Source organism: Haliotis rufescens, unplaced genomic scaffold (assembly GCF_023055435.1).
Source record: "Haliotis rufescens isolate VD_foot unplaced genomic scaffold, xgHalRufe1.0.p SCAF_7, whole genome shotgun sequence".
Classification (NCBI taxonomy): Eukaryota; Metazoa; Mollusca; class Gastropoda; order Lepetellida; family Haliotidae; genus Haliotis; species Haliotis rufescens.
In genome coordinates, this window is record NW_025964361.1 from 29,440,178 (window position 1) to 29,464,293 (window position 24,116).

Sequence of the window (24,116 nt, forward strand, 5' to 3'; positions counted from 1 at the left end):
ATCGCTTTTACGGCCTACGTTAATGGCTGGCTGGTTCCAACCAGGGTGTATACAGCCCCAGTCATTGTTTCTGATTCCCTAAGCCGTGATTTGCTTACACAACTTCTGGTTGTCAGGGAGGTAAGCGGTTCAACACGAGTTGTCATGTTGCGTCATTCAAAACAACCGATAGTTACGAATAGATTCATTGTAATATTCATATTTTTGTGATATCAGTTATGATATTCATATTTATTTCCTTTTTGAGTCAAAACAAATAAAAGATTTCTTTGGATTGGACTTCAAATATTACACCATCATTATCTCCTCACTCCGTCTGTCTCGAAATACGGATAACTCGATGCAGTATCGACGACCTCCGAAACTTCGAGTTAGCAAATTTTCAAAGTATAATTTGTCCACTGATAACATATATCAACTTTTATTACAAGCACGGACATTTTGGTACACAGTGAAAAAGAATCGTTTTATAAATAATTGATATCATTGAAAATACGTAAGGATATAAACTACGGGGCCAAAGATGGGCCAAAGATGTTTGATGGTGGCTAAAAATGAAACAAACATGAAATGGATTTTCGATACTAATTATTTGATAGGGGTATCACAGTTGTGTTTTGGACCATACGTTTGCAGTTTTTCGGCAACTGTTTTCAGCCAAGTGACGTTTTCAAAATATTTGTAAGTTGTTTGTCAAATCCAGTTCTCAAGTGTATACTTCCTTTTTGTCCGGCAGTGTATGTAAGTTCATTCATAAGGTTTATCAACAATATTCATTACAAAAAACAAATCCACAGGTGACAGTCCCAACGTTAAAATCCAACCAATAAGTAGTCTTCAGTTATGGTGGTCATAAAATCTTGCGCAGAATTATGCAACCTTTCCGAATAATAACTCAATCGGTTTCTGACTAGTTGAATTGTACTATGGTATAAGTGTTGCAAATCTGCCATTTTCCCAGTCCTAATACAATCACCTTAACAATATAGCGCTACGTATGAACCCAATCAGATTACGTTAAAACCAGTGCTAGAGAAGATTAGGCTGAGTTGGGAGTTCATTCTAGGGAGCAAAGCGACCAGGTCTATAATCACATACCTGTCGGCTTGGAGAGGGTGGCGGATTGGGAGGAGAGCCTTAGAAACAAGTTGTTTGCCTCCCGGGGAAGTGACATGGGCAACGACTGACCACGGAGATGACCAGTGTGATATGGACAGTATCAACAACAGTGTGATATAGACAATATCACACCGTCAAGAAATACTTTCGATACCCCGGAAGAATTGGAATTTTATGTGGTGGAAGTTCACGGATAGGTTTTATTTGACTTTTAATAGAAATTGAACTTGGTGGTGTACATTAAAGACTTGTCAGAAAGACTAGTTAAAATTGTACAAGGAGCTAGTGATGGACAACGTTTAACCTGAGACACGTATGCGAATATAGAACATGGCGCTCAAGGTCGTGCTGCTGACGTGCGCTATATTTGGTGTGATTATTCCTGGACGAGGTAAGATTCTGACTGTATACTGATGGTAAAAAATAAAGCATAATATATTCAGGGAAGTATGTATTTGAAATTTTACTTCGAATGTACCGGGTATGACAGGGTCTAGATAACTTGACAATGTCTTAGCAAGCCGAATAATATTTCTTCTCGTTATTGTTGTTGTTGCTAGGAACTTTTGAATTCAAATCAGGCGCAGTTTCTGTCTTCTACTGCAGTGAATATTGCATCTTTACTAATTTCAACTAGTATATATCATTTTAAATATGAGGGCGGTCGGGTAGCCGAAGTTGAATGTATTTTAACTCTAATGTGTTATTTCTAGTCAAGAGCAATGTATTTGATATAGTTACCCAACCACTAAGGCTGCATAACAAATATACTTATGGGTGCACATCTTTCTCAAGATTGGAGGGGCAGTAGGGTAGCCTAGTGGTTATAGCGTTCGCTCGTCACGCCGAAGACCCATGTTCGATTCCCGACATGGGTACAATGTGTGAAGCCCGTTTCTGGTGTCCCCCGCCGTGATATTGCTGGAATATTGCTAAACGCGGCGTAAACCATTACTCACTCACTCACTCATTTTAAATATGAAATGAATGTTGATTTTTTTAATTTGGTGAGTCGGGAAATCCGATCTACCGGGCGACTTCTGTGAGGTCGTCTATACAGGATTAAATGGATATTAGCAAATAGTGTATCCGGACAGCTTTTGATATTGACTGTTCAATTTGCCGTGCTGATTAACGGACTTCCGCTGTGTGGAGTGTCCTTTTTTGATAATATTGTTTAACGCCGCAGTTAGCAATAAACCAGCAACATGAAAATTAAATATTAGATAATAAAGAATATCAGCGCTGTTTTCGAAATGCTAGAGGAAATTTGACTGTCAGCAACGTTTCATAATATGCTGTACTGTTTTACGTACATAGAATACATGCGTACAAGAAGATGAGCTTGGGTTAAAGACTTTCCCATGTTCAAATAATGTAAACTGGCGGACCGAAGACAGTATACACCCATGTTTTATGGCGGCTAAAAGGAATCAAACAAGAAATGGTTATTCGATGCTGATATATTTGATACGGGTGTCATAGTTGCGTTTTGAACCTAAAGCTTGCCGTGTTCAGCAGAGTAACGTTTCGAAAACGTTCGTAATTCTTTGGTCAAATTCAATTTTCAAGTGAATACATTCTTTTGCCCCGCAGTTAAGGCGAAAAACACTACACTGAAAATATCTAAAGTCTTCCTTTTCAGGGTTGTAATAAGTACCGAAAGTTTTTAATTCATATTAACACATCTGATGACGTTCATACCAATTTCTGACCCGTGAAGATCCGGGGTAGAATAGGTCTTCAGCAACCCATGCTTGCCATAATAGTCGACTAACGGGATCGGATGGTCAGGCTCGCTGATTTGATTCATGCATGTCATCGTCTCCCAATTACGTGGATCGATGCTCATGATGTCAATCACTGGATTGTCTGGTCCAGACTCGATTATATACAGACCGCCGTCATATAGCTGGAATATTGCGGAGTGCGGCGTTAAACAACAAACACAAAATCATACCAATTCCTAAATGTTTTCTTCATTTGCAGTTCTGGTGGACAAGAGAGTGTTGTAGCACTACTTCGCGCTTATATTGACCACCCGCTGTCTTATAGCTAACACGAAGACCCGCTTTAACATCATGGTGTTTCCAGGCATCACATTTCGAAGCAAACAAATACAAGACGTATTTAACAATTTTCAGATGGGGCTTGTTCGTTTCCGAGCCACCTATCCGGGACTTTCGACGAGAGTGTTAAAGGGGTACTGTCGTTCACCTCCAGCCAACTGATGTCATACGTCCTGCACACGTTCGGTACTCTCAACTTCAACTGCGACCACCAATACTCCTCAACACAGTATGTTCTGAAGTAAGTGAACATCGGCATTGACTGAAACTACACTCTAGCTACTTATAGCTCTATGTGCAGAGTTGCGTCCCTTAGTCGTGCCAGGGTCAGATGTTATTAGGCTGCTACTCTATATGCAGAGTTGCGTCCCTTAGTCGTGCCAGGGTCAGATGTTATTAGGCTGCTACTCTATATGCAGAGTTGCGTCCCTTAGTCGTGCCAGGGTCAGATGTTATTAGACTGATACTCTATGTGCAGAATTGCGTCCCTTAGTCGTGCCAGGGTCAGATGTTATTAGACTGCTACTCTATATGCAGAGTTGCGTCCCTTAGTCGTGCCAGGGTCAGATGTTATTAGACTGCTACTCTATATGCAGAGCTGTGTCCCTTAGTCGTGCCAGGGTCAGATGTTATTAGACTGCTACTCTATATGCAGAGTTGCCTCCCTTAGTCGTGCTAGGATCAGAAGTTATTAGGCTGCTACTCTATATGCAGAGTTGCGTCCCTTAGTCGTGTCAGGGTCAGAAGTTGTTAGGCTGCTACTCTATATGCAGAGTTGCGTCCCTTAGTCGTGCCAGGGTCAGATGTTATTAGGCTGCTACTCTATATGCAGAGTTGCCTCCCTTAGTCGTACTAGGGTCAACTGTTGAAAAGTGACATTACGAGTGATGCAGAGTTAATCGTGCCAGGATCCGAAGAATGTTGGCGAAGTAAGTCGACTCGAGAATGATCCTTGTCAACACATTTATATCTATGCGTGTTAAAGTCATAAAAATATTATTTATTATTAACCTGTGACTGTATGCCGACACGTTGCTATATATCCAGTATATCTGTGACTGTATGCCGACACGTTGCTATATATCCAGTATATCTGTGACAGTATGCCGACACGTTGCTATATATCAAGTATATCTGTGACTGTATGCCGACACGTTGCTATATATCCAGTATATCTGTGACTGTATGCCGACACGTTGCTATATATCCAGTATATCTGTGACTGTATGCCGACACGTTGCTATATATCCAGTACATCTGACTGTATGCCGACACGTTGCTATATATCCAGTATATCTGTGACTGTATGCCGACACGTTGCTATATTTATCCAGTATATCTGTGACTGTATGCCGACACGTTGCTATATATCCAGTATATCTGTGACTGTATGCCGACACGTTGCTATATATCCAGTATATCTGTGACAGTATGCCGACACGTTGCTATATATCAAGTATATCTGTGACTGTATGCCGACACGTTGCTATATATCCAGTATATCCGTGACTGTATGCCGACATGTTGCTATATATCCAGTATATCTGTGACTGTATGCCGACACGTTGCTATATATCCAGTATATCTGTGATGTATGCCGACACGTTGCTATATATCCAGTACATCTGACTGTATGCCGACACGTTGCTATATATCCAATATATCTGTGACTGTATGCCGACACGTTGCTATATTTATCCAGTATATCTGTGACTGTATGCCGACACGTTGCTATATATTTAGCATATTTGTGACTGTATGCCGACACGTTGCTATATATCCAGTATATCTGTGACTGTATGCCGACACGTTGCTATATATCCAGTATATCTGTGACTGTATGCCGACACGTTGCTATATATATATCAAGTATATATGTGACTGTATGCCGACACGTTGCTATATATCCAGTATATCTGTGACTGTATGCCGACACGTTGCTATATATCCAGTATATATGTGACTGTATGCCGACACGTTGCTATATATCCAGTATATCTGTGACTGTATGCCAACACGTTGCTATATATCCAGTATATCTGTGACTGTATGCCGACACGTTGCTATATATCCAGTATATCTGACTGTATGTCGACACGTTGCTGTATATCCAGTATATCTGTGACTGTATGCCGACACGTTGCTATATATCCAGTATATATGTGACTGTATATCCGTCCCCAGGTCGGCCACTAGTTTCTCCTACTTCAGCCTCAACTGGGACGCCTACATGTGTTGGGACTTGACGGAGATCTCCACAGACAAGTTCTACTTCTACGAATCCACAGGTCTGACTCGCTCATGTTCAACAAATATGTATAAACCTGTTCGGGTTTTTATTCCCACTAGACATTAGTTGTGAGAACATTGAAAAACGATATTCACATTGTGTAATACAGTAAGGCTAAAGGGACCTGTTTCTCTTGCATTGGCGCGGCACTTTGTATCATACTGCTCAGTCAATTTTATCGCCCTAAAATAAAGCTTTCAAATTTCCCGCGTCGTACGAAGCAGAAACTGTTATCCATGCTTGACAACTGAGTATTAAAAGGCCGAATCCAATGTGCGTCCAGTTGTATCTGTTGGTTTGGATAATAATAAGTTATACTGCGCTGGATCCACACTAAGGTATGCTCCAAGCGCCTACAGTACGGCATAGTTCAGGGAATATCATATCGGCAAAACAGGTGGGTGTTGAGTTATGATTAAAAGCACAAGAAACTTTTTACAGTACTCAGTGTTAGTAGCATATTCCATTCAGGTAAAAAATGGGGCAATCTCCCATCACTTTTGCTTTCACAAAAAAAATATATCGAAGTCCTGTGCCCCCCTTGGGGGTGAGTGATTGAGTGAGTGTGGTTTTACGCCGCTGTTAGCAATATTCCAGCAATATCATGGCGGGGAACACCAGAAATGGGCTTCGCACATTGTACCAATATCGGGAATCGAACACGGGTTTTCGGCGTGACGAGCGAACGCTTTAACCAACGGCTACCGGACCGCCCCTGCAATGAGAAAGATGTGCACAAATATCTATATTTGTTATGCAGCCTCAGTGGTTGGGTAACTATATCAAATACATTGCTCTTGACTAGACATAACACATCAGTGAAAATACATTCAACTTCGCATACGGCGAACTCGATTGACCCTTTAGAATTTATTGGATATATCGGGAATTCTCTTCACACAATAAGTGTCCGCCGTACAGCACATTTATGCCCCCCCCCCCCCCCCCCCCCCCCCTTCCCCACCACACACACAACAGTGAAATTTCTCTCACAGTCTCGCGGAAGTGTCTAGTTGTCCTTGGTGTTTGTCCGACATAAGATAGTATTTCGATATCGCCATTCACGTTAATCGACAATCATATGTTCTCACCGAGAACGTCACCGACCTTACCGTAGTGAATACGTTAAAGGGTGTTTATTTAATCATATATAAGTTACAATGGTACCGCCTCTTCATCTTGATTTAAATTTGCTCTTTCCTGTAATTCGAAAATATTTCATATTGTGATTTCGAGAATAATCATTTATCTGTTTCCACAGACGCGCTGTCGGATGCTGGAGGAGAGAACGTAAAGATGTACATTAGCGGCGCCTCCCCCGTCTACAGCGACGTCTGTTCTACCTCCTCCTACACCGCGGGGACGTACAGGTTCCTCATGAGGAATGGTGAGATTCTCGGCCGTTTATTAAACAACACAGATCCATTTCATGTAATGTGGCGCCGTGAAATTAACGTTATGAACATCTTGTGATACACGGAATCGCATTGATACACACGCGTTTTCCGTACCAGACGAAAACTACGTTAACTGAATGCGTGAACCAAACAAGTTACTCCTTGAAATGTCATCTTCCCGGGGCAAGCGTGTCCACTAGCCCATATCAAAGTCTAGTTTCAACCCTTGCCACAGCAAGGCCGCTTTTCTTAACTCGACCCTAGCGCAACCTAGGGTAGATCACGAATTGTGCCCCTTGGGTGTTGATTTTGTGAAACGTTCTCTGATTGGCCTATCGATATGTGCGATAGTTCATTCATATTTAGCACAGGAAAGTGGGCTTGATGTGGCAAAGTTGGAAATAAGACTTTGATATAAACGCTGGTGGACGCGCTTGCCTCGGGAAGATGTAAAATGTATGTTAGATCAAAATTTGAAATCATGATAATAAATTAATATAATTTACCCTGATTATTAAATAACTGTCAATTGTCATAACGCTCTTCATGATGACCAGGTGACCACTTTGGTGAAAGTGCTGGTATGTTGCAGACAAACCAAGGGTAAAAACAGGCACTGGCGAATCAAGGATTCGAACCAAGCGTGTCGTGCGGATTAACCCACTCATCTGGTGTCTCATATTGCACCGCCACTGCCTCGCCTGTATCATTGCAAGTGGTGGTCACAGCCGGCATTGTTAATTGAGTAGTTACACCACCCCTGTTTCAGGGCGCGTCGGTCTGTCTCCTGTTACCAAGTGTGGGTTCGGTCAGTGAATTTATTATAATAATGCATTGATCAGACGAATGATCAAATATTATGTAGAGCGTCTGCCCAGAGAGCGGAAGGTCGGGGGTTCGATCCCCGGCCGCGTCATACCAAAAGGACTTTAAACGATGGTACTTGTTGTTACCATGCCTGGCGCTCAGCATTCAGGGGATAAAACAAGGACTGGTCGGCTGGGAGTCAGTATACTGTATCTGCCTGAGTGGGCCTGACTGCGGCATGATATCTCAGTGGGCTGGCACTGTAAAATCGGCATGAGTCGGGACTAGTACAGTCGTGCCTCGTTTATACGGACACTTGTGTCATTTCACAATTCGTCCATATAAACGAATTTCCGTAAACTGAAACCAGCTTCTTACTGGAAGAGTTACTTCCCTTCAATTATGCAACTCATGATATATCCACTCAATCTTTATTCATACACGTTTCCAAAAGTCTGTCATGGAAGTTGGAACTGTCACATATTGTCGATTTTCCTATGGTATGTCCAAATTCAGTGCCATAATGCTTACTGATGGTTTCTAAACTTGCTGACGGGTGTTTTTCTTTAAACAGACAAATTTCCCTTTTTTCGCGTGCTGTAACTGCGTGTCGCTTACGTTTCGCTGGTTGACAGGCCATACTTACACAACTTTGACCTCTGACCTCCACAGACGCCATATTTATCGAAGGGGATTACATGTACAATAAACAAGCTCGTCTCAAACGTAATTCAGTGGAACCGAGGTTTCCGGATATCTGAAGTCCGTATAAGCGGGGCATGACTGTACAAGCAGCCACACTCACACACACAACGCGACGTTCAACCCCATGTCATCTCACCTCACCTCATATGAAGCACAATTACTTTTTTCATTTGGTATAGTTATTCAGCAATATATATATTTTATGACAACTACTGCGACATTTTTATTGAATATGCAATATTCTATTTTTGCTTACCATTCTAGTCTCTAGTTTGTCCATATACTTTATGTTGCCCGTTGTAATGTATTAGGAATCTATGCTAAGGTAAGAGAATATAGTCTATTGTCTCCTTAATCCACTGGTGCCCTCATGTCTATACTGTACTTACGACACACAGCACGCTTTATCTGGTGTATACAGACCATCTCCTTGGTCTAGTGGAAAGAGTGTCTGCCCGAAGAACGGAAGGTCAGTGGTTCGATCCCCGGCCGCGTCACACCAAAAGACGTTATAATTGGGTATTTACTGTAACCCAACCTGACCCTCGGCATTAAGTAGATGAAAAAATGCACGTTGCTATATAAAGCCCATAATTTTGATGTTAAACCCCCTAGATACCCCTTTATGTACATCTGTTCTGCTTGCAGACACTATTTCGAGCTCCAAAGTGGCCTGTCCCTACCAGTTTGAGAACTACTGGACCTACAGCATCAGCAACGGCAGCGTGGACACGTGTTCTTCCAATGAGACGCAGCTGAACGGCTGCCTCGACACGACGGCCTTCACCTTCAACTACACCCTCTGCAGTTCTTACCTCCTGTATTCAAGTAAGCAATCACATACAGTTTCATACCGAAATCATTCATTTTGTAATACTGTAATACATGTATAATAAAAAAAATATTATGTTTATTATCCCGATGAAGTGAAGCTCAAATTCAAAATTAAGGATTATGTCCTTTTGAAATGATAACAAAGGGCTGCTCCCTGTACTTTAAATAAATTGGAGTGAGTGAGTGAGTTGGGTTTAACGCCGCTTTTAACAGTATTCCAGTTATATCGCGGCGTGTCAGCTTGATGTGGGAAGAAAGCCTGAAGTGATGCAGGTCTCAGACGTTTACCACTTCGGTGAAACCCACAAGCACGGGTATGGTGCTGACAAACCTAGAAACATAATCTGGGCGAACCGGGATTCGAACCCACAATCGTAGGTTTCTGGCGTGCCAGTGTGACGCAACTCTGCACAGCGAATCGCGACGACTGGGCCATCCGTGCCTCCTAAAATAAATTGGAAGAAAGGCTCTCTACAAAGAAAAATGGTTATAGTTAACATTTTCTGATGAAACCAGGGGAGACATTATTATTTTTTATTTATCAAAAATAATATTCGGAATGTGTGGATTGTTGAAACTTGGGGACGTCGTACGTGTCCGTGTCAGTTGTCTTTGACGACTTCGCCTGAACTCGACTGACCATACGATGATGACAGATGATCTGATAATAACTGATAGTCATTTACGTTACGGTGTGACCCGTGAAGATCCGGTTTAGAATAGGTCTTCAGCAACCCATGCTTGCCGTAAAAGGCGACTGTGCTTGTAAGAGGCAACAAACGGGATCGGGTTGTCAGGCTCGCTGACTTGTATGATGCATGTCATCGATCCCAATTGCGTGGATCGATGCTCATGATGTAAATCACTGGATTATCTGGTCCACATTGCTGAGTGCGGCGTTAAACAACAAATACTGATGGCTATGGTCATCCAATGAGTGTGGCATGGTGCTTTACTGGACGTCACTGGATTGTCTGGTTCTGACTCGATTATTTACAGACCGCCGTCATATAGCTGGAATGTTGCGGAGTGCGGCATTAAACAACAAACCAGCGTTACGGTGAAATATTTGCAGTGGGTCGTTCTTTCCTACAGTTTAGACTTATACTAAGTTTAATTGATATTAAGGTCGGTGAATGGTATCACAGCATACGCACCTCTAGCTATGAAAAGTAACTGTAGCGCTGGATGTTGAGTGTTGATGAAGAGGCACATGTGCTCTGAGGTCTATGACGCCACATTTTGCTGTGTAGAGTTGCGTCCTTAAGCTGTGCCAGGATCCGCGATTCGCTCCAATCTGGATCCTTGTTTCAGAACGATACCCCTATCCTCGTGGGTTTCATGACATCAACTCTGATAACACATAAATTTGGCATATTGAGATAAAACGCAGATAATGTTTGAAGCGGGGTTAAACCTAAATCACTCACTCACTGTTGCAGGTGGCGGTTCCGTCAATTGCCTGTACAATTATACATCCGGGTCAACGACCTACTTGACGACGTACAACGCCGACTACAGCGTGGACGATACCAGCACCTACAGATTCACGTGTCTGGTAAGTGAGAGATAGAACTTGACATAACGGGAGATACAATTTGGGCTTTACACATTGAAACCATAAGGGGAATCGAACCCGGACACCGGGTTCCATGTCGCCAGTGTATAACCACCACCATTGCTGTATTAGAACAGGGATCAGTGCACGTGAACACTGCAACTTATATATGTATAGACTGTGGGATCGATCATTAGTTTAGATCGCCTCCGTGGCCCAGTGGTAGAGCGTCCGCCCGGAGAGCGGAAGGTCCGGAGTTCGATCCCCGGCCGCGTCATACTAAAAGACGTTAAAAGATGGTACTTGTTGTTACCCTGTCTGGCCCCCGGCAATAAGGGGTTAAAACAAGGACTGGTCGGCCTGGAGTCAGTATACTGTGTCTGAGTGGGGTATTCATGTTAAACTGCGGCATGGTATCTCAGTGAGCTAGCCCTATAAATCGGCATCAGTCCGGACTAGTACAAGCAGCCACACACACACACACACACACACACACGTGCATGCACGTCGCTATATAAGTTCAATAATTTTGGACGCGACGTTAAACCCCATTTCACCTCACCTCATCACCGATCATTAGTTTACAATCAACTCCAGGAACAGACGAATGAGCTCATGTGGGATTCGAGCCGCAATCCAGTGCATGGTGTTCCTTGCTCTGATACTTTGTTCTATTCAGGGACCGACTATTTCATATACCAGCTACAGCTGCAAAACCAGATATATGTTTTTAATTCAAGCTATATGGGCCTAAATTATTTTTATCGAGCATTTACCAAGGGAAAATCTATTTTTTAGATAGAATCCCAGCCTAGTATGTCAATTTGTAAACAAATCCAAATGTGTTTACTCATAGAATTAATACAGGATACGTTTTCAGAAAGACGCTGTTTCGTATGGAAATACATAGTAAGGGGTGCCTAACGTTTTTCCGGGTGCATAGTTTACCTTTTTAACCAGTATAGTTTAAATACACAAATGAAATTCCCACTATATCTACAGTACAAAAAATGTTGCCACTTTCGGGTATAATTAAGCTATGAGTAATAGATTGACAACTGAACAATACCTCAATGGTTTTACTTGTGTATTTTTTTCGATGCGGAGAATGGGCATACAGTGCCTACACTACCTCATGATTAAAGATCGGTTGATTAATTTGCCTGTCTAAATGTATGTTTGACATCCGATAGCGCTGTTAATCACGCCATATTTGCCAGGTCCTGGATCTAAGCAGCTCTACGTCTATCTCCGCCAGCCAGTACCCCCGGTCGTGTCAAGTCAACCAGAGCGCAACCTCCGTCCCGTCCCCAGGAAACAGCCTCGTCTTCACATTCAACGGTGAGTCTCCCTTTCATTCCTGACCAGCTCGGATCATTCCGAGACAAGTCGAATGTCTTCGTGGTTACGGAGAAATGCGAGTGGCGCCGAATGCCCCACGCTTACAGAATTATATATGTATTTGTATATCCTATGTACAGTAAATGGTGTTCGAGATGTCACCTTCCTGTCTAGCAAGGTCGGTGATAGGGTCAACCTTTTATACACCCGAGTCTTGTTTGGATTCAACATTTTTCGAGTTTGGTTTAACGACACTCTTCCACCTTCCTGGATCCATAAAGCTAGCATATAGCATATAAGAACATGCGTGTAAACAGCAACTAATGTAACTTTCTTTTTACATTTCAGCAAGCTGCTGTAAGTATACTTGCTGTGGTTCATTGTGAGGGGAGATAACTCATTCACCAGAACATTTACTCCTTGTCAACGTTCACATCTAAACCAATCAAGCTTTTTAAAATATATTTTTCAAAGACATTTGAGCCAACTGTGCAAAGAGAAATCAGCCCTATAAATCCGGTTTTCTAGTCCAGAGGACTAGTGTAAACTTTATTTCACTCGTCCTCAGATTTAGTAGCTAGTCCTGCTTGAACCAGAAAAAAATGTTCACTATGTTTATATTTTTTGTCAGTTTTATTCAGTTCCAATTTGTAGCAAAATTAAATCCCTCAGAACTGGTTCAGAATATTATGCTATTAGTCAATGAGGCTACCACCATTAGATTTGTTTGTTTTTTATTTTATTTATTTATTTTTATTTTTTAAGGGGGGGGGGGGGGCTAATCCAGAGCCGACATATAAAACAGTGTGTGTGTTTGGTTTTTAAGGTGGGGAGGAGGGGAGGAGGGTAATGCTTAGTATAGCTCTTATGACCTATCCATTTCCGGCTTGTGGCAATGCATCACACTGTCGTCCGTAGATGTGCCCACCACAACCACCATCACCACAACCACAACAACAACAACAACTACTGCATCGGTGGCGGCAGCCGCTGCGTCATTAGACTGGGTTGCCGCCGTTGTCATCGCCATCCTCGTCGTCCTCGGCCTCTTCATCGCCGCTTATGTCTACTGCTGCTACAACTACAGAAAAGAAATGGACGCCCATCAGCGGAAGATCATCGACTGCCGCGCAGCAGACGACGAACATCGGGCAACGGATGAGAAGTATGAAGAGAGAGGTCAAGCGCCACCTAGCGTCAAGTTCACGTTCCCAGACTACACTCGACGCGTGCTTTCCAACTTTCGGAAGAAGCAGAAGGGAGACCGAACCAGACTTGTCAAGGATGATGATGATAGACCACTATCACCTTCGGGTATTTCCGTCAGGGAGACGGAATCACCCGACAGTGCTCTTGGGATGGATGTAAGTAATCTGACATACTCTTTTAAAGCGTTAATGAGTCAAAGTGGAATGCATATCTTTAATGACCATTCTGGGCATCGTCCTAAACAAACTTAGGTCTATGTATAAGTATGGGAGTTACGGCAGCCGAGTCGCTAGAATTGCTTTGTGAAGCAAGGAGCTAGAGATTTCAGTTACGTTCTTAGAAGTCATTGGTTTACGTTCTTTAGTATGAATACAGACAACAAGTCAAAACAGAAAGTATAGTTGTATATGTATACAGGATAACAGATTCTACACCATCGTCAATACTTCACGGTTTTATATACTACGTTCTTCCATCTCCCAGTTATGGAGGAACGTAATGTATATAAACCCGTGATGTATTGACGATGTGTCCACTTTGTATTGTATATATTTGGTCTCTGTGGGGACAAGGTCGCAAAGGGTTCCTAGATATCTACTGCTTGCCGAAAGAGGTGAGATGAAATGGGGTTTCACACCGCATTCAAAATGATTGCACTCATGTGAGTGTGTCTGTCTGTGTGTGTGTGGCTGGGTGTACTAGTCCGGACTAATGCCGATTTATAATGCTAGCCCATTGAGATACCATGCCGTGGTTTTACATAAATACCCGACTCGGACACAGAATACTGACCCCGAATCTACCAGTCCTTGTTTTGGGGCGGTCGGGTAGCCTAGATAAAGCGTTCGCTCGTCACGCCGAAGACTCGGGTTCGATTCCCGACATGGGTACAATGTGTGAAGCCCATTTCTGGTGTCCCCCGCCGTGATATTGCTGGAATATTGCTTAAAGCGGCGTAAAACCATACTCACTCACCCAGTCCTTGTTTTAGCCCCTTAATGCTGAGCGCCAGGTAGGGTAACAACAAGTACCATCATTTCAAGTCCTTTTGGTACGACGCGGCCGGGGATCGAACCCCCGATCTTCCGCTCTATCCACTAGACCATGGAGGCGGCCGCTTGTCGAAAGAGGAGACATATTTGGCAGATGGTCGAGTAGGCTCTCAGTGTCTTGGTCCATTGTGTGTTATCAAATCTCGGCGGCGTGGAACGTTGCATATATCAACCAACGGTGTGTCTGTCCCAGACTCAAACATATACATGCCGCGTGATATAGCAGGAATATTGCGGCGTTACATAATACTCACTCGCTCACTTCCACTTGCATAAGTTCAGCAGTTTATTCAGTGAGGACACTCAAACGACATTGCAAACATCCAAAGGAGAATCTCCTGTGCCAGAATTATCATACATATCGCGTATCAACACCTAAATTGTTTATTTTCTTTTTTTTTAAGGAAGATGACGGTTATCCTATGCTGAGGTCACAAAGGTCAAGGCCGGTAAGTATAATAGCTGCAGTACAGACACCAGTCCATGTGGCTGATATTAATAGATATTGACCTGTCAGACTCAGTGTAAAAACCCTGTCAATAAGTTCATCGAAGATCAATCACCATGTATCATTATCATAGAAGCTTATTGAGATATACACGCCATTATAGTGCTAACATTACCGGGGACGGGTGACCCGGTCATCTAAGGCGCCGCAGAGTCGCTGTATAGAGTCGCGTCCTTTAGGCGTGACAAACCTATGATCGTGGGTTCGAATCCCAGTAAGGCCCGTTTATGCTACCAGTGCTAGGTAGTTTCAGCACAGGAGCAAACGGCAAAGATCACGTTTGGCTTTCCTCCACATCACGCCGTCATAAAACCGAAATTCATTTATAATGTACCAAACTCACTCACTAGCACTAATGTTAAAATAATCAATTAATCAACAAAATATTCAACCTATTCCTCGTCCTTTGAACCCTGTATCTGGTGGGATGTACGTGTCGATTGGTCCAGCACAACCATACCCCATACCTGGCCTGAGGTTGTGGATATACTAGAAATTAGACTATTTTAGAAATATCAGTGGAAGTTGACGGGTGTCCTGCTTGTCTGTTGCTTCAGGTGAGCGACTTCATGAAGAGGTTGATCACTCTCCACGATGAACAACGCGAGAAGGAGAAAGAGCGAGCTAAAATTGTGAGTAGACATAAATTCAAAAATAAAACACCAAATAATCATACCTGAATCAAACTATTGACAAAGATAATTGTTCTTCTCAAATTTCTAGATAGAATTCGTTTCAACAAAGTATCACGGAATATTATGTCGGACTTTATAAGATAAATATCCCTTTCTGAACGTACTAGAAACAGACGTAGTTCTGTCAAATGTTTCAAAATTCTAAATGTAACAGTATCTCATGAACTCTTTGCGGTGCACAATTTTGCGGTGAATCAAATTATTGACAAAGATAATTGTTCTTCTCAAATTTCTAGGTTGAATTCGTTTCAACAAACTATCACGGAATATTATGTCGGACTTTATAAGATAAATATCCCTTTCTGAACGTACTAGAAACAGACGTAGTTCTGTCAAATGTTTCAAAACTCTAAATGTAACAGTATCTCATGAACTCTTTGCGGTGCACAATTTTGTGAATGATTGATATTAAATATTGATAACGACTAATAACAATAAATATTTTTTTTATTTTAGCCTTGTAGAGTTTAGAAATGCAAATCGTAGTCAACACCATGAACATCTTGATGAATAAAGGTCCTTGATTAAACTCTTTAAAATGAAAAGTTTGACAATTTCAGTTAATAATGTATTTGTTCAGCCGGAGGAGAAAAGATTCATGAAAATTCATGGACGAAAGGGATTCCAGGATGAAAAATCCCTGACCAGCTCGGCTGGAGTAAACCTAGTCAGCAAGATCAAGAAGATGGCGCGAAAACGCCGGAAGACGTCTGCCGCCATTCAGAGCAGCGCCACGGACGCTAGGAAAGCAAATGAAGTGCACGAGAACGAGGCTAATGAGTTAGTGGAGAGGGACGACGAGGCGGGATCACAATCAAGCGATGACGTGGTCCCAATCCAGCTCGACGTGTCACAGCTGCTCGCCTACACAGCCCTACCCCCTTTCGCCACGGAGACACCCCGGGGAGATGATCGGAGACCCAAGGTAAAACTACACACAAACACACACGCATTCACGCGTCCACACACACACACACACACACACACACACACACACACACACACACCTGTTAGGTATTTCATTACAGAAGTGGTCCATCATCGATGTGATAGGTGACAGTACATGTATACTGTGACTGAATGTTGTTTTTAAGCCGCAGTCGGCAGTATTCCAGTTATATTTACAGTTTCGATTAGCTATAAATCATAAACTATTTCTGAAATATACTAGACTCTACCTTAAACACTTACCTCCAAGTGCGCATGTTTTACTTCATCGAAAGAGAGCTGTAATAAGGATGACATGTAGAAAAAAGGATGGTGTTTTCGAGGGGACCGCCATCTTGTTTTACAAAATCCGTTCCATATTCTGTGTATAATATCGCATGTATCTTGACTGAGATTCAGTGACAATCAGCGAAACCTGCATTCCTACCTTGCTGTGTTTCAGCGGCACGTTTTGATAACACATGTTCATATCTACCAATCCGTCGAGACAGCATCGAGACAAACAATGCCTTTGGCGTCTTATGTTGACCCTGTGTTTACAATGGGATCTATTTAATCACAGTGTATCATTGTTACTTTGGAGTGCAGTTAATATTGCAGAAGTTATTCAGAATAGACGATGATGTACTTCTTTTTAAAGAACGACCCCCAGTTCTAATCCTCAGAGAAAGAATACATTTGTCAACCGTGGTACAGTGGTACATAGACGTCAAACAGTATCTTTTTGTCTGTGTTTCGGTTATTTCGTTTATTGAACTGACAGACCTCAGACCGACTGACAGATACAAATGTGAGTGAAATGATTTCTTCTGAACAGACTGTTGTGAATATACTGTGTATAACGTTTGATTATATATGCACGTGCCAAGGTAGCACGATTCGATTTAGATGTGAGGGGAGGAAAGTCTTGATGCACGATATTTTACAGTAACGTGTACAGTGCATCGTGTTCCCCACCCATCTTGGTGTAAGTACGTCAGCAGTCAGGTTCCTAGTTCTTCATACAGAATCTGGAACATATATCCAATACAGCCCGTGCAAGTCTATAATATTTAGTTAGTCTAGATTACTTCAGTATCAGTGTCTGTACAAATCTGCTGAATTGAGAAGGTCTCGCTAAGCCGCGCCAGCGCAGCAAACCCAGAAAACCAGACTGGTACGTCAGCGCTCCCCTCCGCCGAGTGGGATTCAACGCTCGAGGCTAACCCACAGAGAGGGCGCTAACGTACACACACTTCGGAGTTATCTAACATGCTTCCCCTCCTCCCTCATTCCAGTATCCTTATAGGTTTTTGTTCTATTTGCCCGAGGGTCAATTAATTTGACCCCCCTGTATTTCTCACGCTTTTGCTATTCCAGGCAGTGACTATCGCCGATGGTGGGAAGATCATCAACGACGTGATCGTGGAGGACCTCGACAACACTCCCGCCATGGGGAGTCCTGAAAGGGCCGAGGTAGGGTCATCTGCAACTATAACATTCGTTCCAAGTCGTGATATATCCATGATGGTAAGAAATAAACGCAAAGAAATCTTTCCATAATCAAAAGAAATCCTCACCTGGACAAACACGGGAGCGTACTTAAAATAAGGAAATACATCATTTGGGTCACTGTTGAGTCAAGTTTGGAAATGTCCTCCACGTATCTAGGTTATTAAGGCTTTCTTTAGCTTTGCTAAGGCTTTGAATGATGTACCCCCTTATCAAACAAATTATGAGCATGTTGTAAAACATCTTCCTCCACAGTGGGTTCGTAGGGTTTAACGCCGATGTTGGCAATATTCCAGCAATATATTACCACAAGTGGGCTTCACACATTGTACCCGGGCATTAGGCTTGAACGCTTTAACTACACGGCTACCCCACCGCCGCTCAGGCGTGTATGGGCATGGTATCCTGTTCGGCAGGTTTACAATCCTGCCGATTCTTTAAAGATTGTTGCCAGTCAAATCTATGCTATCAACATACCCCTGTACTTCACCAAGAACGTGATAGCCAACCGAACATTCGTGACGTGAGTGAAAGATGCTTTAAGGCGCAGTCAGAAGTGTTCCAGTTAAATAATCCAGCTGAAGGTGTGGCGATCGAATGGCTGTCTGGATGGGCACCGATCCATGCTGTCAGGGCGCAATGACTCACATTCACACTCACAGATCACATTGTATTAGATCACCACGTACTCCCTGAAAGAAAGCCACGTGTTAGGTTAAATAAAATCATTGAACAAAGGGGGTATGTGTAGGCTGCTAGAGCTGGGAAGGGTGTGTGTGTAGGCTGCTAGAGCTGAGAAGGGGTTGAGTGCAGGCTGCTAGAGCTGATCTTGGGATGAGTATAGGCTTCTAGAACTGAGAAGGGGATGGGTACAGGCTGCTAGGGCTGAGAAGGGGGTGAGTATAGGCTGCTAGAGCTGAGATGGGGATGAGTATAGGCTGCTAGAGCTGAGCTTGGGATGAGTATAGGCTGCTAGAACTGAGGTGGGGATGAGTGTAGGCTGCTAGAGCTGAGATGGGGATGGGTATAGGCTGCAAGAGCTGAGCTTGGGATGTGTATAGGCTGCTAGAGCTGAGCTTTGGATGGGTATAGGCTGCTAGAGCTGGGAAGGGGATGTGTGTAGGCTGCTAAAGCTTGGAAGGGGATGTGTGTAGGCTGCTAGAGCTGGGAAGCGGATGTGTGTAGGCTGCTAGAGCTGAGAAGGGGATGAGTATAGGCTGCTAGAGCTGAGATGGGGATGAGTATAGGCTGCTAGAGCTGAGATGGGGATGACTATAGGCTGCCAGAACTGGGGAGCGGATGTGTGTAGGCTGCTAGAGCTGGGAGGCGGATGAGTGTAGGCAGCTAGAACTGAGAAGAGGATGAGTTTAGGCTGCTAGAGCTGAGCTTGGGATGAGTATACTCTGCTAGAGCTGAGCTTGGGATGAGTATAGGCTGCTAGAGCTGGTAAGAGGGTATGAGAAAGGAATGGGGATGAACGTTGCATTAAATATATGCTCTTGGGTCTTTGAGAGGGGCTAACACCGTATATCAGTTTTAAACGACAGCGAGGATCGATTCGGGAGGAAATTTGTCGATACTAGAGATGCATACATAGACCAGGATGGTATGTTAAATGTCTTGGAAAAAGGGAATTGAGAATAAGTTGTTTTTTTCTGACAACATTTACACGTGTCCTGAAATGCCTTACGTCTTTATCCTAAAGGTGAATTTTCAAGTATTTATTCGATTCTGTGGTGTATCTTATCACAGCCTTACTGAAACCAATTAAACCGATTCATTCCAACATCTTGTCATTTAGGATGCATCCAAGGTGTACACAGTGAGTGGAAGGGAGGTGACTCCAAACATGAAGTTCCGTCGAGAGCCCGTGAGCACCAAGGTCCGGCAAAACAACAGCTATCTTGGCCGCATACACCGGAAGCCCCCGGCCAGCCTCGCTATGCCGGACATCGAGACAGCGAGAGTGACCAGTGGGGGTCTGAGACGCAGTGCGGCGGATGCAGACTGGGGGAAGTACCTGGATGAGATATATCCTGACAAACTCTACATGGACTATGCAAAAGGTATGTGTCATTACAATCTCATTTAAATCAGATCTTAGTTCTCGCTACCTCTAAACAAAGATCTGAGGACATCCCATTACGGGTCACGTCAGACCGACCTTGCGCGGACTTTGACCGACCAATGGAATGACCAATCAGAAGGCAGCTTTCTCGTGCTTTACGGCACTAATTTCAAATTGGCGACTTCGCTTCGAAACGTATTTTGACAAATTCTTGATTACAAATTTGAAACCTGAACAAAAGAACATTCTGGAATGACTAATAGATGGTCTAGATTGTATGGATTCAGTCGTTAAACCCTTAACTATCGTTCGGAGTTAAAGTTTTCGAGGCTGCATGATGAGAAATCACGTTCCGACTGTCACTTTCATAATCTGGTAAGCGATGCTCTGATTAGTCGGATGAAAGGTCGTTCTGACGTGACCCGTAATGGGATGCCCTCAGATCTTTGTTTAGCGGTAGCGAGAACTGAGGTCTGATTTTAATGAGATTGGTGTCATTAGAACTGATTTAGTAGGTGAATCTATTGCGTCATGTAAGCATAAAGTATAAGAATTGACGCACATAATATCAAATATGCGAGGCAAGGGAGCGAGCCGACTGTAAAAGTGGTTATTACGAGTTATGTCCCTTCTATGTACCGCCTATTGACCAATCAGATTCCATGAACTTGTATTTGCTTCAAACAAAATGGCGGCGCCCAGTGAAGACGATTTGAGCGATAATCAAAATCTACATTGTCATAAAACGGGTCTTACTTCGCGAAGTGCATCAAGTCACGTGAGCACCTTGATTAAAACCATGAAAAGATTTGGAAAATATCTGTTGATGCCGTGTTGGTGGTACACATGCTATGCAAATCATGTAATCGACCGAAATCTGAACGTTGATTTCGTTACGTGATTTTGATTGGACTATGCATGGACTCGTTTGTCCAATCAAAACATAATTCCATAACACATAGCGTTTGCTCGTCACGCCGGAGACCCGGGTTCGATTCCTGACATGGGTACAATGTGTGAAGCCCATTTCTGGTGTCCCCCGTCGTGTTATTGCTGTTATATTGTTAAAAGCGGCGTAAAACCATACTCACTCACTCATGCCAATGACCCCCTAAATATATTACCAAGAGTCCCAGGACTCGTAGAGATAAAGACCAAGGAAAATACCTGAGTACAGTCACTACATTGTTGTTAGAACGACATTTATGCGTATAAGTCAAAAGCAGCGTGACACGTGAAGATCCGGGCTAGAATTGGACTTCTGCACCTACATTTGTCGTAAGAGGCGACTAACGGGATCGGGTGGTCAGGTGGTCGCTGACTTGGTTGATCTGTCATCAGACATGGTGTCCCAATTGCGTGGATCAATGCTCATGATGTCAATCACTGGAGTGTCTGGTCGGTTATTGACGTCATGTAGCTGGAATATTGCTGAGTGCGACGTTAAACAACAAACAAACTAAGATTGGTGATCTCAAAGACAGAATAAAAGCAAAACTTTCCACAATAAGTGCCTTTATGTCTAGCTGTAAAAAATATTATTTTTTAGGAGTTATGACATCCAATGAACCGTTTCTTATTTGGTGTATGTTTTCATCAGCCACCAGCACGAGATCCGAGAGCATGCTACGTCATAAAGCAGACGACGGGCTGGACTATCTGTATGACCGCGCCCTCTACTGGAAGAAGTCGGAACCAGTTGTCAGACCCAGCTCACGTGCCAAGAGCACGCGCTCAATTCGGAAGAAGGGTCGAAGTGCAAACAGCGCCACAGTGTCAAGGTCAAGAAGTTTGCACAGCCCCGCCTTGTATAGAGATACAACTTTGTGAAATGACTGCTGCAGATTTTTGTATTGAACTGTTATAATGTGCCAACTGGTGCCACGCTGGTCCCCTAGATATAGGATATTAAACATTTATAAGGACAGGTGTTACTAAGATCGAGATGGTTGGAAGGGCTAGTGGACAATATGAAATACAAGGCTACATATATAGTCACCGACGGAAGAAACGCGAATACCATACACGTTGGTGAATATATGAAGAATTACTCATATTCAAGAGATATCAGATTGGTTTTATGCACAAACGGACACACTGGTATGTTGTGTGAACCGACGCTCATGAACTTATCACATGTGACGTCATAGATCCATGACTTAGATGCACCATTTGACTCGTGCAGGATTAACTGTAAAGTTTGGAAATCACGTGCAGCTTATCGTGATAAGAGTAACGACACCGTGGTAACACTTGACTGATTGATAGTTTTGTCATTAGGTGGCACACATCGGAAACATCTCTTCTTAACGTGCATATTTCTCTCTCTGTTTCCATGTTTCGCGTTTCTTTTGGCGGTGAGTATGTGGATCCCAGTGTCCCTGTCGATTCATGGACATAAGGACCATGAAGGGTAAATACATCACCTCGTTACCTTCACATTGATATTGTGGTAAATAATAATATGAATATCCTTCGTTTGAAGTTTGGAAATGGAGTTGTTTGTATGTTGTTTTGTTGTTTTAGAATGTTTGGCAAGGTGTCGATGTAACGACGAAAGTCCGCTGAACCAAACGAAGCATTTGTTTTAAAAAAACAATTCTTTTGAAAGATTTAAACATTTTGCCTACGTCTAACCGGATTGCATTATTTATTTGAAATAGTTCTTTTCCATGGCAACAGAAATAGTGCAAAATCTATTTTAGGTGATTTTTCAATATTGTATAAAAATGTGTATTGTTCTCTGTCAGTATCATGTATATACACTGTCAATACTAATCTGTTTAAATCTTATTTAATTATTTTGTACAGTATTAATCTGCGGGTTCCCACGATGTATATATGTGACAATGTTATGAACATGCATTTAACCTTACTTCTTGCTGTTGTTTGTACATAATTAATAATGTGTATGCGTGCTGTGCCGAGGTCGATTAAACATGAATATAAAGAAAAAGATGTCTGTATTTCAAGTGCATGTGAGTGAATGTTGTGTAATTCCACAGTTAGCACTATTCGAACTACACCATGACAGCCTGTTTATAATCGAGTCACGACCAAGCAGGCGAGTGGTTGATAGCCTGAGCAACGTTTCGCACCGTTGAGTCACGATGACACATTGCAACCACCCTATTATGGCTCTCACAACCATGAGATACTGAGGTATATCGTGTCCCCGTGAACAGGATGAAATCTACGGACGATGTGACTACAGATCAACTTTGACCTTGACCTTGACCTTGACCTTGACCTAAACTACTTACTAAAGCATGTATCTAAAGTATGTGTTACCCGGATTCTGCACCAATATATCACTAGGAGAACTTGAAACAGTACGGATACATTTAGATTGACATTTGGTGGGTATACGACATTTCATTCTGAGACGTCAAAATGTTCGTTCCAAAACTGTCTTGCCAGGCCTACCAAAGACAACCAACAGAAGCTCCTAACCTATGGAATATGCACATACAGTAAACTACGGTTATAACAAACGAAAGGGAATACTAATTTTAGTTCGTTATAACCGTAATTCGTTATAAGCATATATACAGCATAACTACTGCAAATAGTCGGGACTAAAAAGTTAGTTCGTTATATCCGTCAGTTCGTTATAAACGTGTTCGTTTTAACCGTGGTTTACTGTACTTTAAATAGAAATAGCCACATTAATTACGAAGACACAATCCCCGTAAAGTTTGCATCGTAATGATAAGGAACCCGTCATATGTCGGAATGTGTTTTCTAATCATGCAACCTCGAAAAGGTTAACACGGGGTATTCCGAACGACAGTTACGGTCTGTACGACTGATTCCGTCGTCTATCGCTCGCTTCAATGCATTCGTGACCAACTCGTGTTGCGAGTGGTGACGAATGGCTTCAATGGGATAAATATCTGAACGGAAGAGACTTTCGATAGCCCGTTGGAAATAGGCCTACTGCCATACAATCTCAGCCATCTATTAGACATTCCAGAATGTTCTTTTGTTCAGTTTTCAATTTTTGAATCTACAACTTTGTCAAA

The 24,116-nt window shown here is 42.7% G+C and overlaps 1 protein-coding gene across 1 annotated transcript; it reads left to right on the top strand.

Annotated features, from left to right (window-relative positions):
* Positions 1–1,090: 1,090 nt before the first annotated feature.
* On the top strand, positions 1,091–23,042 carry LOC124148116. Its single transcript, XM_046519057.2, has 15 exons — positions 1,091–1,510; positions 3,264–3,429; positions 5,373–5,476; positions 6,740–6,865; positions 9,036–9,215; positions 10,664–10,779; positions 12,000–12,120; positions 12,469–12,477; positions 13,039–13,484; positions 14,786–14,830; positions 15,447–15,521; positions 16,165–16,509; positions 17,892–17,987; positions 19,825–20,089; positions 21,692–23,042. Exons 1-15 carry the CDS (start codon positions 1,450–1,452, stop codon positions 21,919–21,921), a joined length of 2,385 nt encoding a protein of 794 aa, XP_046375013.2. The 5' UTR covers positions 1,091–1,449; the 3' UTR covers positions 21,922–23,042.
* The last annotated feature ends 1,074 nt before the right edge of the window (positions 23,043–24,116 follow it).